Below are 17,553 nucleotides of genomic sequence, written 5' to 3' on the forward strand. Positions count from 1 at the left end.
CAACACCTCTCCCCCACTCCTCAGCTCCCTTCGTCACACACAAGCTAATACAGCTGCTCTCACTGCTCGTTGGAATTAGCTCTAAGCTTCCTGGCAGAAAAGTAAATGTGATAAATGTCAGAATTGTTATTAAAAAGGAAAAAGCTTACCATTCTTTTGGCAAGATATTTTTTTCCTAAAAATAACTTTTTCTCTCCCTAATAGCTCTTTATATCAGAAAAATAAAGCAATGTTAATAGACAATAACCATTCTTCATTAGAAGGTTTTAGGGCAACAGAAGCCATATTTTCATAGTTGTTTCTTTATAACAAATTTTAATAGAAACTGAATATACAGCTTAGGCCAGAAGAGAAGCTGTGCCGAAACAGGCCAATAGGGTCCCAGCTCAAGATTCCAGACTCTAATTTGACTGCCTATAATGCACCATAGGAAGGAAGAGGAGGGAAGGAGGCAACACTGTGAGCCTTGTCACCTGCAGGTGTTGAGGATGAGGAAATGTCAGTATGTGCAGACACAGAGAGTTGACCGACTGTTATGGTTTGGATATGAGGTGTCCCCCAAGAGCTCACATGTGAGACAATGCAAGAAGGTTCAGAGGAGAAATGACTGGGTTGTAAGAGTCTTAACCCAATTAGTGAATTCATCCCCTGATAGGGATTAACTGAGTGGTAACTGAAGTAGTAGGGTGTGGCTGGAGGAAGTGGGAATTAGAGTGTGACTTTGGTGTCTATATTTGTTATCTGGAAAGTGGAGACCTCTCTCTCTGCTTCCTGATCATCATGGTGAGCTGCTTCCCTCTGCCACACTCTTCCTCCATGATGTTCACCCTCACCTCAAGCCCTGAGGAATGGAGCTGGCCTTCTATGGACCTCTGAAACCGTGAGTGTTCTAATAAACTTTTCCTCCCCTAAAATTCTTCTGGTCAAGTCTTTCAGTCACAGCAGCCAAAAAGCTGACTAAAACACCGGCCAAGACCCTGCTCTATCACAGTACAAGAAGATCCAGGCACACACCACCACTAATACCTACAACCAAACAGCAATTACAAGACTACAGCTTTTACTCCTCAGTAAAAGGTAGGCCAGAGAACATATGGGTTTGGGATCTATTTCACCTTTCCAATTGGGTAAGGTGTGACATAAGAGAGGTAGAATTTCAATCATTAACTGAGGAAAAGATTCAGCCCATTTGGAAAAGAAAAGAGACAGGTAAAAAATTTTAAAGTTCACTTTTACGAAAAGCTTTGAAGTTTGGTTTGAGCAGAGCTTGTAAGGCTCTACAGACAGCATGGTAAAAATTTCACCATGTTTGATGCTACAATAAACTACCAAGCGTTTGAAACTGCAGTTTCCAAGTTTAACTAGAAAAACAATTGTGGCAGATTTTTTAAAGCAAGCATTATAGTCCCAACACAAAAATCTAGCAGGTTAACAGCAGAGTTGCACTGACACAACAGGAAACAAGAGACCCCCAAACCCCAACAAGATCACTGCTTCTCACTCTCCACAAGCCCTGGAGAGATATCAGAGGAACCCCTGGGGGCATAAAAAGTGGATTCTGAGAACCACTGGCACAGAACTGAGCTGACCCCCACACATTCTATTCTAGAATGGTAGTCTTCATACATTTAAGAATATACCTTCATAATCCTTACATTTATTTTTAAAACAGACAAATATATGTGCCAATATATTGTGCATACCACAAAATATACATGAAAACAAGAATTTTATTGAAGATTTAAAAAAACAAAAGAAAAATATTTTATTAAAGAGACAAACATCTTTTCATCTCTTATTAGTGAGAGCAATAGGATTGAAATGCTTTATTTTAAAAATCTTTTGTTTTACATTTGGTGACAAAACAACCCGTTACAAGTTATTTAACTTATGTTTAACTATAAAAGATGAAAAAAGATACCTCACCAAACTACAGTAATTCAAGAAGAATGCCCCATCAGCTTCATAAATCAACATACTAATTTTTATAATTTCTTCTAATTAGGGAAACATCTATTGAGATTCAACTGGTAAGTTACCATCTTCTCTGATGTTACTTGTTCATGAACACTAATCAGAAGACGTTTCACTTTTGTATTTTTTAACAAAAGGTTTAAAAATCCACTGAATGAGTTTCCCACTTATCAATGAACATTATCTGTGCTCTGGAGGACTGAGCAACATATGGATGTGCTGGAAACTACTTGCTGTTACAGAAAAGGGTCAGCGAATTTGGGACATGCTTATCCTGGTAAATGAGAAATGTGCAATTCTGCATGAAAAAGCCAGTATACCTCCGTGTAATTCAAAAGATTCCATGACCCCTCCTCATCTCATTACAAAGTGTTATACAATTCTACTATAGCCAGGCCTGAAAAGTTCAACTGAAAATTTGTCAACTTTAAAGTGATGCAAAGGTGATATGCAATTAAAAAAAAAACAATATCTTAGCAAAAGTAAAGAGTCAAATTCCATTTTTCCTAATGATGAGAAAATAAATGCTTTGAGATTTGGAAAGCTAAAAAAAAAAAAAAAGGTGATATGCATTCAGTTGAATTCTGATCTTTTTCTGAGCTAGTGATAGTCACTACCATACACGTTATTAAGATGCTGGGTAGTAGCTGTGAGCTGGGAATCCTTCCTATTCAGCCATGTGATCCTGAGGTGAAACACCCAACACTGTAACTGGTACAGGGCTGCCAAACTACGATCTTCACTAGGGTTAGATGCATTAAATGCCTTTTGACTGATGACATTTCCAACTTACAATGGGTTTATGGCAATGTAATTTCCACTGTAAATTGAGAAGCATTTGCATTTTTTTTCAAACCAGATTGATGGATACCTGTAGTGTAGCCACTAAGCGTTGTACATGACCTGCAACACTTGGCAAACATGGTGTCAAACCCTTTTGCTTGTGGGATATTCAATCTCCTCTCCAGAAGCTCCTCTAGACATAGCCATCAGTCACATATGACTCAGGGACTGAGTGGAGGATTCAATTCTTTGTGGATTGTTTAGATTAAAAGAAAAAAAAAAAAACACCAATTTCTTCTCACACAGCAATGAGTGACTTATGCACTCCCCAAGCACTGAAGACAGCAACAACTTACTGCAACCTGCACAGAGACACCCAGGGAAGCAGCAGCAAACCTACAGAGGCACCACATGATACTTTTAATTTGAGAGCAAAATAGGAATATTCAACATCTGTTGAGCTCCTTGTGGACCGTAGTTCAGTTTCAACATTAGGCAGCACTATGTTCCTCTCAAGGGTTTTTAGTGATTACTATGATGAAAAGCAAGTACTAGGTAACAAATCAACGTGGAAAAAGCAATGAGGTGGTGGTTAGGGAAGCTGAGCAGTCCACAATAGGTACTCATGTCCCAAAGTAAAGAATTGGGGATACTTAAGAATAAAAGAAAAATATTTCTTCAACTTATTTATACTATTTATACTCCCCTCCGCCACCAAAAAAAAAAAAAAAAATAGTTACAAGGTTGTTGGGACAAAAATACTTATTAAGTTTTTTGAATCTATTTACTAATTAGAACTGTTAGGTATTTCTAGAAGTACTAAGAAAAACTTACTGAGCCTCCCAGAACCAAGGTCTATGGTGATGGAAAAGTAGGGAAAAAATAGACTGGGACCAAGAGGTCAAATTTTAATTCCAGTTCTGCCATCAACTCCCAAAACCTATTCAACATAACTGACCCTGGATAAATGAAACACGTGACAGGAGAGATGCTTGCAGAAGCCCAGCTTCAAAGCACTCGCTGAAGTCGGCTTGTCCTAGATACAGCCTATGGCCCTCTCCTCCCAGCCTGGGTGATCTTGCCCATCCCCAGGAGGTCCAAGTCCTTGAGAAATCCATAGGTCTGCATGTTAATGCCAAGTACTGCATTAGGTGCCAGGAGGAGAAACAGAAGACCTGTCTTCATGGATGCTCAAAAGGTCAACACTAATGTGGTTTACTCATTTGATTAAATAAGCAGGGTGACTTTTTGCAAAAATTATACTTCCTATTCTATAAAAGTAAGGATCATTCAAATGGCTATTTCATGCCCTTTTCAATCTTTTTGGAAGATTGAATAGGTGTGCCTTCTTCTTTACAAAACCACTCACTCTCTGAGAAATTGTACTGGTTATTTTAAATATTTGGAAATCAAATACGTTAAATGCTGTAAAGAAACCAGTTGAGAATCCTTTGTGAAAATGAAGAATCTCTTCCCTGAGGAAAGTTCCTAAATTTTCCCCAAAACAACATGCATATGTATAATCTGAGACTTCCTCAACAATTCCTTATTTCAACTCTTTCAAGTACTTCTTCATCATGGCCTACGATCCCAGGGGAGCCCAGTCTTCTCAACGGGTGTTTGTTCTTTTACGTCTTTCTACTAAGTCAGTCTATACTTGGAGGACAGGGTATTACTTGAACATTACTTGAGCAGAAATCTTAAACTCAACAGGAAAAAAAATCACATTTCTTATTTCAGTACCAAACACATTAATAACCAAGAAAGGAAACTATCTATTTCTTATTTTCAAAAACAGACCTAATAAATGGCTTTTTTTTTTTTCCTGGCCTGGGGTTACCAATCAGTATGTGTAATGTTCTAACAGTAAACACAAGCTGATTAAATCTAAAAACAAAACAAACTACTCCTATTATTGACAGAAATTGCAGATACACAAAAATTCTAAATAAGCAAGTACAGATATTAACAGAGAATATAATAAGGAATATTATCATTTTTTCTAAAATGTTTATTAAACAATTTCCATTAAAAAAGTGCAGTAGAGTATTTAATCAAACTCTGGTTTAAGAAGAACATATTTTCTCTTAAAGCATTAAATCTTTATAAAAAGACATAAAGCAAAAGGGGAGGGATAGGAATCAGGGGCTAGAAGGGATAACCACTGAGCTAGCAGCAGGCTGGGAAGGAGTGGGAGGGAGCATAACAAGAGAATTGAATCTCAGAGACCTTAAGCAGTAGGAGGAGGCAGAGTCATTTAGGATGTTTAGTGGCTACTATATTTAAGGATTTTTAAATTACAAATAAATGAAATTTTATATAATAAAATTAAAGTGTGAGTGCATGAACTCCACAGTAGAACACTGCTGTTCTTCTGCCATGGATGTTGTGCATTTGGGGTGTACTGGAGGCTTCCAACCTCTTGTCCCTCCTATGAGCGAAGGACACAATGCTTTATCAGCAAGTCAGCTGGCACAAAGTTAAAACACCAGCATGCATCTCAGAAAAACATCGACTTGCTGTCTGAAACAGGATCCCAGAGGTAAAGGAGGGGCAGAGGTGCCTATTGAAAATGCCTGTGGACCTCTAGAGAGAGAACCTTTGCAGGACACAGTCAGAAGAATGGGCTCAACCCTCCCATTGTGGTTCTCAAAGGGCAGTTTCCATTTTGTCTTAGAACTCAGGCAAGACAGGTAAAAGGCAGGAAATCACTCCAGACAGGACTGGGACCCTTGGTCCCTGATTAAGGTCAGCCAATTGGGCTTTTATTTTAAATAGTTAAAGAAGAACCATTATATCACTACTAGGTCCTAGAGAAAAGAAGAAGGTCTGCTGAGATAATTCAACTAGTTATTTATGGGAGTGTCTAACAGTATTTACTCACCAGCACACATCCCTTCCTCAAAGGATTTGATCTTTTGCCATGCCTACCCTCCCCCACTATTTGTATACCAGCAGCGTGAAAAAGTGCCATCCCCTCAAGGACCCAGGAATTAAACCAGAGACTTTGTGCCTAATGGAAGAAAAAGTAGGCTCAAATCTCCATCATGTCAGATTAGGTCCAAACTTCCTTAATAAGACTACTATAAAGCAAGAATTAATATCAAGAGTCAATAAATGAGATGGATTCAAACTAAAAAGCTTCTTCTCAGCAAAAGAAACAATCAGTGAGGTGAATAGAGAGCCTACAGAATGGGAGCAAATCTTTACCATAAGCACATCAGATACAGTACTAATCGCTAGGATATACAAAGCACTCTAAGAACTTAAAAAAATAAAACAAGTAACCCAGTCAATAAATGGGCCAAGGAACTGAACAGACACTTCTCAGAAGAGGATATACAATCAATCAACAAACATATGAAAAAAATAAAATGTAATTTCATCTTACTCCAGTCAGAATAGCAGCTATCAAAAATACAAACAACAATAAGTATTGGCAAGGATGTGGGGAAAAGGCACACTCATCCATTGCTAGTGGGATTGCAAATTGGTCCAGCCAATCTGGAAAGCAGTATGGAGATTCCTTGGAAAACTTGGAATGGAACCACCATTTGACCCAGCTATCCTATTCCTCACTCAATACCCAAAGGACTTAAAAACAGCATAGTACAGGGACATAGCCATATCAATGTTTATAGCAGCTCAATTTAATAGCTAAATTGTGGAACCAACCTAGATGCCCTTCAGTAGATGAATGGATAGGGAAACTTTGGTATATAAACACACAATGGAACATTACTCAGCATTAAAAGAGAATAAACTCATGGCATTTGCAGGTAAATGGATGGAGTTGGAGAATATAATGCCAAGTGAAGTAAGTCAATCCCAAAAAACCAAAGGCCCAATGTTTTCTTTGATATGAGGATGCTGACTCATAATGGTGATGGGGGCTGGGGATGGGGCAGGAACATGGGAGGAATGGAGGAACTTAAGATAAGGCAAAGGGGAGGAAGGGGAAGGAAGTGGACAAGGGGGTAGGAATGATGGTGGAATGAGTTAGACATCATTACTGTAAGTACATGTATGAAGATACCAATGAGGTGAAAATACTTTGTGTACAATCAGTGACTTGAAAAATTGTGCTCTATATGTGTAATATGAAATGAACTGCATTCTGCCATCGTGTATAACAAATTAGAATAAATAAATAATTCAATTTTAAAAAGTGTCACCCAATCCCCCCACTCACTCCTGTTTTCCAAGCATGCCATCCATCGTCACTCCCTGTTCTCAGGGCTACAATTCACAAGTGCTGTCAGACCTAGCTGCTGTTTAGGGGCACATTCTTTTAAGTTTACAGTGGAGTCCTTGGTGGGCCCTATTCCCTTCCTAATAAGGTTTAAAATTACCATCAGCAGATGATAGTTTCCAGTAGTATTCACTACCTACTAGTAAGTAAATTATTTACTTTGCTTAAGTTAACTAGTGCTTTGGAATCCATTAAAGACAGCTTCCAAACACATTAGGTTTCTTAAAAGTAGCAGCATAGTTCAGAACCATTAAGATTTAGGGGCAATAAAAAAATAAGGAGGCTGGCTATGATCTTTCTTAAAGGTAATAATGAAAAATAGGTAAATGGCTTTTGAAAATAAGAGCTATAAAAGGGGAGGAGGATAGAGCTAATGATACAGATGTCCTTTCAGTCTGATAATCACAAACTGCACATAAAAACTTACTTGCCAATATTTTCAGGCAGAGACTGTAATGAGATGTCATTTACAGAAAGACATGTTAAATTCTGTAATTCAGGAAAGCTTTCTGGCAACCTATAACAATAAAAACAACAAAAAATGTTAATTAAAAAAGAACAGCAGTATGTAATAAGCATAAACATGATGGTGACTTCTCTGTGCTAACTGAAACAACCTCTTCAAAATTACATTGTAGATGACATGTATACCTTGACTTTATACACACACACACACACACACACACACACACACACACACACACACACATACATAACACTTTCAAAGAAAAAAACAAATGTTTCATCTACCTAATAGAAGTATAGGGGCATGACAGAATACTTATTGAAAGAGTAATGCAGAAATAATTATAAAGAGAACCAGATAGGCAGGTTCTAAGAATAAAGGGGGAAATATTGTGGGACTATTGAATACTCTATAAAAAAACAAAACAACTGACAAATTGCCACAGCAGCTGAAAGTGCCTAAGACTGAAAACACTTTATTGATTAGCAGAAAATAAAGAGAAAATTTCATCCGCCCACAAGATTACAACAAAACACAAGACAGCTGCTCAAAATGTTTCTTCCTGTAGCTTATAATACCCAGAGCAAAGGATTACTTAGAATTGATCAGCTGACAGCCAATTGCTACTTTCTTAACTTTTTTCTTTTAATTCAAAATGTCACTCACTTGAGATAATTATGTGTTTCACTATGTTCTTCTACACAAAAGCAGTTTTTTGTATGTCCTTAAACTCTGCAGAATAGTAAGGCTTCAAAATAAAATCATTATTTAAAATTTACAAAGAAATTTTACTTTCAGTATTCCTATGGTTACCAGTATGCATGCAGGGATAAATAAAAAGAAAAAATATCAGTAAAGGCAAAAAGATCTCACTGCATCTGAAATAAAACACAATGCATACACACAAATCTGTTAGTATAGACAATAGAACAACAAGTCTGTTACTTTTTCAGCAGGGAGAAATTTCTGACTTTAATGATAGTCTCTAAACTGGAATCTTTTATTTTTCTTCTTCTAGATTCTTTTTTGGAAAGTAAGAATAAAATATGTTACAGTTTGACATTTAACATAGGTTAAGGCCTGACTACAAAATCAAATTCAGGCCCTTAGAATTAGGATATTATCTAGAATGTATATAATTATTGAATTATGTTTTTAGAAGAGTTAGCTTATTACCTATAATTTAAAAAAAAAAATCAACACATCTGCTTTGCCTAAGTTTTTAACCAGACAGTATACATCATTTTTTAAAAAATTCTAAAACTAGATGAAATGTCCTTAAACATAAGTAAATGTTCTAAATGTCTGATTTGCATTTTTTACCGGCTGTTAACATTCAGAGCCAAGCTAGTATAAGGTGAGGAAGAAGCAGAAACTTAAGTCCAGGGAAGCTGAAGTCTGAGCTTCCCACTCAATAGCTGCACCAACTGAAAGGCCAGCCAACTATCTGAGCCTTCGTTTCTTTAGTCGTAATATAAGTGGGCAGAGTCAGTAACCAACAAAGGTCCCTTCAACTCACAGCATACCTGCCAAATGGAAATGGATTGCTTTAAGAAATCCACCAAATAGGAGCCCAGGATAAAATATAAGTAAAACCTCATGCAATCTTGGTGTGTTCCAGTGGAGAGCTTTGGGAATGGTGAGGTCAAATGTCAGCCAGCATTAGAGAAGAAAAGCTGAAAAAGGGACTAAGCAACTGAGTGGTTAAAAAAAGCTGAATAGCGCGGACTGGGGTCATGGCTCAGTGGTCAAGCGCTTGCCTAGCATGTGTGAGGCACTGAGTTCGATTCACAGCACTGCATATACAAAATAAATAAATAAAGGTCCACTAAAAACTGAAAAAAAAAAAAAAAAGCTGAACAGCAGCACAAAGAAAATTTGCCCACTTGCCTAACCTGGATCAGTTCAACAAGCATTTATTTATTGAGCACTTACTCCATTCCGGGAACTACAGTTGGGCTGGAAAGACAGTAATAAGTTATAGAGAGAAAATAAGTAACTTTCTCAATTCAACTGGGAAGTCGTGGTCAAAAGGATAACTTAAGTGTAAATTTCAAGTGTTATGAAAAATGTACACAAGAGCGTTCTATAAAAGCTCAGAGGAGGGGGCCACGGAGAGTAAGCAGGAAAGGCTTCCTGAAGATGTGCAATGCTCAGGCTGCTTTGTAGGGAGGTGAAAGGGCTGGTTCAGTGAAGAACAGACAGTTCATTTCACAGGTGTGAAATGAAGTACCTAGGGCTAGGGGTGTGGCTCAGTGGTAGTGCACTGATCTAGACAGTTTGATCTTCAGCACAAAAAGAAAAGAGAGAATATGAAATAAAAATGAACTAAGTAGAAGCACTTTATAATAGCAGAGTGATGTCTGACACAGGAAACAGAGGACAATAGGGTGGAGAGACAGGCTAAGCTAAAGTGCAGACAAGGAAAGGCTTGCATAGCACATCTAGAAGTGACTTATCTGACAGGGACATTGTTATGGCTTGGATGTGAGGTATATCCCAAAAGCTTATGTGTGAGTCAATAGAAGAGGGTTGGAGAAGAAATGATTGGGTTATGAGAGCCTTAACCCAATCAGTGAATTAACCCCCTGATGGGGATTAACTGAGTGGTAACTGAAAGTGGGTAGGGCATGGCTGGAGGAGGTGGGTCATGCCTTTGGGGTACATATTTTGTAGCTAGTGAGTGGAGTCTCTCTGCTTCCTGATCATCAAGTGAGTAACTTCCCTCTGCCACACTCTCCTTCCCTGGTGTTCTGCCTCACCTTGAGCCCCAAGGAATAAAGCCTACTGTCTATGGACCGAGGCCTCTGAAACCATGAGCCCCCAGATAAACGTCTCCTCCTCTAAAATTGTTCCAGTTGAGTCTTTTAGTCAAAGCAATGAAAAAGCTAACTAAAACAGGGAGTTCCAGATGGTTTTTAGAAGAGAGGCAAACTGAGGGAAGACGGTGAGGAAAGAGGGTAAGTTAACCTGAGGACAGTGATGAGTTAGAGCACTTTCAGGCTACAGCTTACTGGATCACTGTTTTCCAGTTATAAATGGTAAAGGCAACTCTGTCACTGAAATTCAAAAAAGGAAAACCAGAAATATTTTAAAAACACATTTATTTCTTGAAAACAAGGATATGGCCAAAATAAAAGTAAACAGGGTATTTCTCCAGTACTCTAGACTCAAGATGTCCCAAGCAATTCTAAAATAAGTAAGGTGAATTCCAAATTCTACTTCAACCTCAAGGAAGAATACCACACTGCGAAGGCTGCTTACAGAGCTTTTGAGAAATTCTAGAGATGGACCCACCTGGCCCTGACAGAACTCTGGAATAAAATCCCAAGGGATGTCTATAGCCACATGGCACCAACTCAGTTGCCATGGCAACAAAGACACCTGGAGGCCAGCAGTCAGGGACTCATGACTTATGTCAAGAGGCAGAAAGAGAGGATCTCAGCAATGCCTCCTCAGTCCTGCTGTGAAATACCAGAAGGGCAGAGCTGGAGTGAGCGGCGAAACAGCAACAGGTGGCTTTGTTTGATGGGATAAACCCAAAGAAATCCCCACAGCTATTGCTAAAGTAAGGAAATCACAGTTTTGAGGGGGTTTTATTTTTTAAAGGCGAGTTACAGGAAAATTGAGATTACAAATGTTTCATTACTGGAGGGGGAAATACAGATCTAATAAGACTTTTCCTTGGTTAACAATGGTATAAACTCTTGGAAAGGTTGGATTTCAGTCTTATCCAATATATCAGGTGGGATCAATGGGGGATGCATGAACTCTACTTTTTTTTTTTCATATTTCTTCAGAAATTCTCTCCTCACTCCTATTTCATAAACTCTTATGTTCTTCCCCTTTATCCCTACAACATCTTTTCAGTGTTTGTATAGACAGTATGCTTTTCATTGTGCACTATATATAACTAAATATTTAGGTAACTCACCCATCCTTAATAAAGACAAGAATGCATATGGCACCTCCAAAATAGGTAGCCTCACAGTGTCCTCCACCTGGCTTTCAAAAACGATATCCTTAACGCTACAGATAGAAGTGTAAGCAGAAAGGTTACCTAGTCAGTGGGTTTCCGCTGAAGTCAGCTATCTGCAGTGCTTTACAGAATGAGATGCTTTCTGGAATCTCAGGAATATCTGTAAGAGTAAAGAAAATTTACCACCATTGTTAATATTTTCATATTTTTCAAGATGGACCATTGTCAAAGGGAATATCCAGGGGCTGAAAGTACATCTCAGTGGTAGAGAACTTGCCTAGCATGTATAAGACCCTGGGTTCCATCTCTAAAGCCGGGGTGGAGTGGGGTGGGCAGAATATCTAGAAATCGCTACCTTAATTCGAACATGGCATAGATTTATAAAGGAGTTTTGAACACTTATTCTTGCTTTCCTAATAGAAATACATTCTTAATGGAAGGACATTAAGGAAAAATTATTAAAAAGAACCACCATCTGATTACCACCAAGTTCCACCTTATCACTGACAGCATTCGGTCCTAATTTCCATTAGAATTTTTTTCTTATGTTTTCACATGGTTTTATGAGTACAAAGTTTGCCAAAGTAGTACATTTTTAAATTAGGGATTTTCTTCTGATACAAACATAAGAACTTAAAAAATAAAGTATAAAGAAGAAAATTTAAAACAACAACATTCTTATCACCCCAAGATAATATTTTACTCTAAAGCTCTTTCAGTCCACACACTCACACATGCGTGTATGTAAACAGGCTGTATTTCAAAATACTAGGTTCATTACATTTTTTAAATTTACATTATTTTTACAAACTTTTTTCCTTGATCATTTTTCAAATAGTCTTCCATTCCTAATGGCAGAAAAACACATTGCATATATTTTCAGACTTCATTTAATCAATCCCCCATTGTTGGACATTTAGGTTGTTTCCAAGTTCCTGATGTTATAATTATATTTATGCCAATTCCTGATTATTTCCTTAGGCTAAGTTCCCAGAAGTAGAATTACTGTGTCCAAGGCATTAACATCTCTTCAGCACTTGATAAATATTGTTAAGTTGCTTTAGAGGGGAGACAGTCTGTACCTATTTATACCTTCATTAGCCTGTCCAAGAGTGCCCAATTCAACATCTCTCTTTTTGTTTACATTTTTTTAAATGTCAATTTTGTTGGTTAAATAATCCAGCAACATTTTATTTTATATTCCTTTTATTACTAATGAGGCTGAATATTTTTGTCTTTATTGGCCACTAAATATTTGTGATTTTTAAATGACCAAAAAATGTTATTTTGAATTCCTTGTTCTCTTGGTACAAACCCTAAGATTATAGCTTTTAGGGCTTTAAAAGTTTAGTTCATAGCATTTAATTTCAAGAATACATTTACTTTGGACATATTAACATGGAGAAGGGCAAAAATAGAAATGGTTCCCCTGGTCCCATGCTGTTTCTTTCACCAGTTTGACAAATGCAGACTGAGCCAAAACACACTTAATATTTCTAAACTGGGGGTTGGAGAAGAAAAGGGAGAAATAAAGGGAGAAATGGATGTCTTGCTCCAACAACCTTGGAGTAATCAAATGCCACGAGAGTTTTTATTTCAAATTTAAAAGCCTAAAACATTTGAATGTGTGATGATGTTTTTCTCACAGTATTATCAGCCTTACATGGTTATGTAATAGTGGGAAAAACCCATTAAGATCCTAATTTCATAAACATGATAGGTAGATAGATACGTAAACAGATAGACAATGTTGTCCACAGCTGGGTCTGGGATGAAATTTTAAAACTCAAAGCATTTGTGGGCCCTGAGATAACAAATATAGCAGCAGCCTCTTGAGAAACATTACCTTATTTATTCCCTTCAAAAATATGTTATTTAGAGAAATGAATTGCAGTAGATGGGGTAGAGAGAGAAGATGGGAGGGGAGGGGAGGGGAGAGGGGATAGTAGAGGATAGGAAAGGTAGCAGAATACAACAGTTACTAATATGGCATTATATAAAAATGTGGATGTGTAACCGATGTGATTCTGCAATCTGTATTTGGGGTAAAAAATGGGAGTTCATAACCCACTTGAATCTAATGTATGAAATATGATATGTCAAGAGCTTTGTAATGTTTTGAACAACCAATAAAAAAAATATGTTATTTTAACTTCCATTGTCCATAATAGGCACTAAGGTTCAAAGAGATTAAGTGATTCGCTGGTTGATACCTATTTCACTGAGAGCTGGCCACAGATGCTGAAGTCCAGCACTGCCACATTTAACAATGAACAGAAACCCTAAATGCAGGACAGGATTAGCACTGCTGCTAAGGCAAGCGAGGCAGCCACATGCTTGCCTAGGCTGAAAAGCCCTGGCCAACCTGGACACTACATAAGGTCTCTCTGCCTAAAATACCTTGGGTTCCAGAGAGGAGTCTATATGAGGCTGAGAAAAGAGGTGCCCTACAAGTGCTGAGGCAGAATGTCCAGCCATACTTCAAGACACAAATTCTACAGTGGCTGTTACCCTATCAAGGAAAAACAGCATCAGCTAAGGGATGTCAGTGATGTAGACGTCTGTTACTCAAAGCATCAAAAGAATGAACCTTATGTATAATATATCAAAATGCACTCTACTGTCATGTATAACTAATTAGAGCAAATTAGAAAAATAAATAAAACATGGTCACAGGAAAACAACGAAAGCATAAACCTGAAAAGATGAGCCAACCAAAGGCTATGTGAATAGCAACTCCAAGAAACTCTGGACAGGGCTGGTTTGGAATCCAAGAATCAAAGGAGAATGGCAATGGTGGCCAGAGAACACAGCTGGACCAAATCCAGACAGAGGTGACCCAGAGGTCTGGAATGCAGGAAGGCATTCCCTCTGTAGGCTAAAATGTACATACACCACAGCAAAGAGCAAATAGAACCAAATGCCATTTCTGATGTGCTCTGAACCAGTGACAGCAGAGGAGAAGCCCAGACACAAACTTAGGTTTGTGGTAAGGATAAAGGCGGCCAAGCAAACTGAAGAAAAGTAGCATCGTTAACAGAGAGAGATGTCAAGGGTTTTTGCTGATTTTTTTTTTTTGAGAGAGAGAGAGAGAGAGAGAGAGAGAGAGAGAGATTTTTAATATATATATATATATATATATTTTTTTTTTTTTAATTTTCAGTGGACACAACATCTTTATTTGTATGTGGTGCTGAGGATTGAACCCAGGGCTGCTGCGTGCATGCCAGGTGAGTGTGCTACCACTTGAGCCACATCCCCAGCCCCTTTGCTGATTTTTTAAAAATTATTTAACAAAAATTTTTTATTAAACCCTGAATAGGCATCTACTGACATATAAGTAATAGAAATACTTATTATATATTTAGTATTATTATGTATTTACTAAAGTAATAATACTTAGTATTATTAATGAGAAATTAATTATTAATTTTCATCTAATCATTAAGGGATATAACACAATTTCTACTTGCTAACACTCAGCTCAAGCTTCTATGAAGATGAAAAGAAAAGAAAAATGTTTAAAATCATACTTTATTAATTCATAACTGACCTTATTCCACATAAACCCAAGAATAAAATCATAAAATTTGATATTTACAAAATATCTCAGGTTGACTGTAAAATTAATATTTTCCTTACAAATTTCCTAAGATAACCTTTTTAATTTAGACCCACTTTAATTTAACATTCTGATTAGAATTGTTTTCAATTGGGCTGGGAATGTAACCCAGTGGTAGAGTCTTGCTTAGCCTCTGAGAGGCCCTGGATTCCATCCTCAGCACCCCAGCACCATAAATAGAAGAATTGCTGTCATTTAATACTAAAAGAGTGAAAGGAAGCTCAGTAGAGTAGAGGAGGGAGAAAAGGGGAAGGGGAGAGAAGGGATTGAAATTAAATTCCATATATATATATAATTTTGTCAAAATGAACCCAAATACTATCTATAATTATAATGCTCTAATAAAAAAAGAAACTGTAAAATAAATTAATGAATTTCTGCAAGTATTTAGAAAGTGATTAGAATTTCACTAACATATTTTCTTTAGTTTTTAAAGAGGAAGAAACAAGGTCAAGTAATACTAAAACCACAAATTGTTTTTTTGAATTTAGGCAGCATTTCTTAATTGAAAAGGCAATTAACAAGTGAAAAATGTTAATGAGAAACTTTGAAATTATTATTTATAAAAATAAACCATCCTATTCTTTGTTTTACTATCATTTAATATATGTCTTATGCATATATTTAAAAATTGCACTTTTATTTGTTTCAATCTTCAGAAATACTTTATGTAATAAAAAGGCATCACTACCATTATTTTTTAAAAAAAAGATTCACTGTCGATTAATAAGATTTAGTCGTATGGGGGGGTTCCCCACCATCTGTAGTTTGTCAACATAACTACTAATTACAGCCATCATACAAGACGTTCACAATTAGTCCTAAGTTCTGTTGGTGCGAAAGTTCTCCTTCAACACCACCAGGCTGACAACAATCCCAGTACCATTTGCCAGAGGACTTGTGAAACAGAATATAGTGTTCACAACAGATACTGTCACTTAAGAAGTGATTGAAAATGGCATTCCCTGCTCTTCCCAGAGGTCGTATTCTTTTCTTAGTGTTCATTTTTAACACAGCATGTGGAGATTCTACCCCATCCCACCCCAAAAGAAGTGAACACCTAATCTTACTTTATATGCTTAAGAAACCAAGGGATTCCCATATTTATAGGATTTTCAAGATGGACCACAACCTTTTCTGAAAATCTATCACTATCTAAGGGAAACTTCTTGTGATGGAGCCTGGTGACTGAACAATATCTCAGCTTCCTCCATATATGAGAGACTTTTAGCAAGCACCCTGGATATTTCTTTCATGGAGAAGGTGGACAGCCAGCCTAGCTGTCTATCATATTATAATAAATTCTTATGAATAAATTATTCACAGGAATTTCTTCTTATTCTATATAAATAGTCCCTTTTCTTCTTGGTTCAAGAACTACCTGACATCAGTAATTTATAATGCTAGGTTCTTTCCATTGAGAATAGCATGAATTGCAAAGCGAAACACAAGACTTAAAATATTTTTGAAGCCATTCTCTTAAGATTATATAATTCATATTCACGGCACTTGTAAATAGAAAGTAAAGAGAGACTAAAACTGTTTAAAGATGGAAAATTATAATCTCTGTCAATTAACTGTCTTTGCATAATCACAATAACATTTTAAATCTCAGGACACATCATACGGAAAGTTAGTAAGTTAAAATTTTCTTAAAAGTGAAGCAAGAGCTAATCAAGTAGCCATCTACATTTACTGCATCAGGACTACCATCCACACAGTAAGGTGGCAAACATCATACCCAGTACAAGGTGCTAACAGGGCCAGGGTCTTACAGAAAGAAAAGCAGGTCAGTTCCATTCTCCTGGTTCTAGCCTCACTGCACTTGGGGGGCTCTTTACTAAGCACTGTGATCGTAAGCCAGCAGCAACAGCACCTGACTGCACACTTACTGGGTACCAGTTACAGTTCTAAACACTGCTTAAATCTTCACAACGACTCCAAAGAAGACATGTCTTCATCTCCACTGTTAAGGAAGACAGTAAGGCACCAAAAGGGTAAGCACATTCCCCAAGTGAACGTGGCAAGCAAGTGGGAGAGTCAGGATTTAACCTGAGGCTTCCTGCTCCAGAGCCCATGAGTCTCATCACGACATTATTTTGTCTCTAGAAAGACCAAGTGAAGGTCAGAGGGTGAACATCACTTGTGAGTGCCCCAGGATGGTGCTACCTGGGACCTCAGCAGCTCAGCCCAAGAGACCAGGCAGGAAGCATATCTTCCAAGCTGTCTTAGGGCAGATATAAATGTTCTCTTTACCTAAATCTTTTGATTTAACAAGCCAAATTAAAATTCATTTTCAAGATACATAATAAAAATACCAAAGTGATAAAGAAGAAACTTTAACATGAAAATTCTACCCTAACTTAATTCTTTGGGATTGTTAAACTTTACAACTTCTTGTCATGACATACTCTTAAAATTAAGCATAGTATTTGATTAAGTACAAAATACTAAAATGTTTCATGATCATTTCTTAC

At 37.2% G+C, this 17,553-nt stretch overlaps 1 protein-coding gene across 2 annotated transcripts in view; it reads right to left on the reverse strand.

Moving 5' to 3' along the window:
* The window catches only part of Lrrc1 (leucine rich repeat containing 1), a 126,147-nt gene that overhangs the window by 35,633 nt on the left and 72,961 nt on the right, over window positions 1-17,553 (reverse strand). Inside the window, exons 3-4 of one of the 2 annotated variants that reach the window (XM_005318551.5) lie at window positions 11,536-11,614; window positions 7,437-7,526 (exon numbers count right to left, since the gene is read on the reverse strand). In XM_005318551.5, coding sequence (XP_005318608.2) covers window positions 7,437-7,526; window positions 11,536-11,614 — 169 coding nt within the window. The remainder of the gene's footprint in view (window positions 1-7,436; window positions 7,527-11,535; window positions 11,615-17,553) is intronic. The other variant, XM_040282783.2, reaches the window with a different exon arrangement.

This window comes from Ictidomys tridecemlineatus, chromosome 8, assembly GCF_052094955.1.
Source record: "Ictidomys tridecemlineatus isolate mIctTri1 chromosome 8, mIctTri1.hap1, whole genome shotgun sequence".
NCBI classification, from domain to species: Eukaryota; Metazoa; Chordata; class Mammalia; order Rodentia; family Sciuridae; genus Ictidomys; species Ictidomys tridecemlineatus.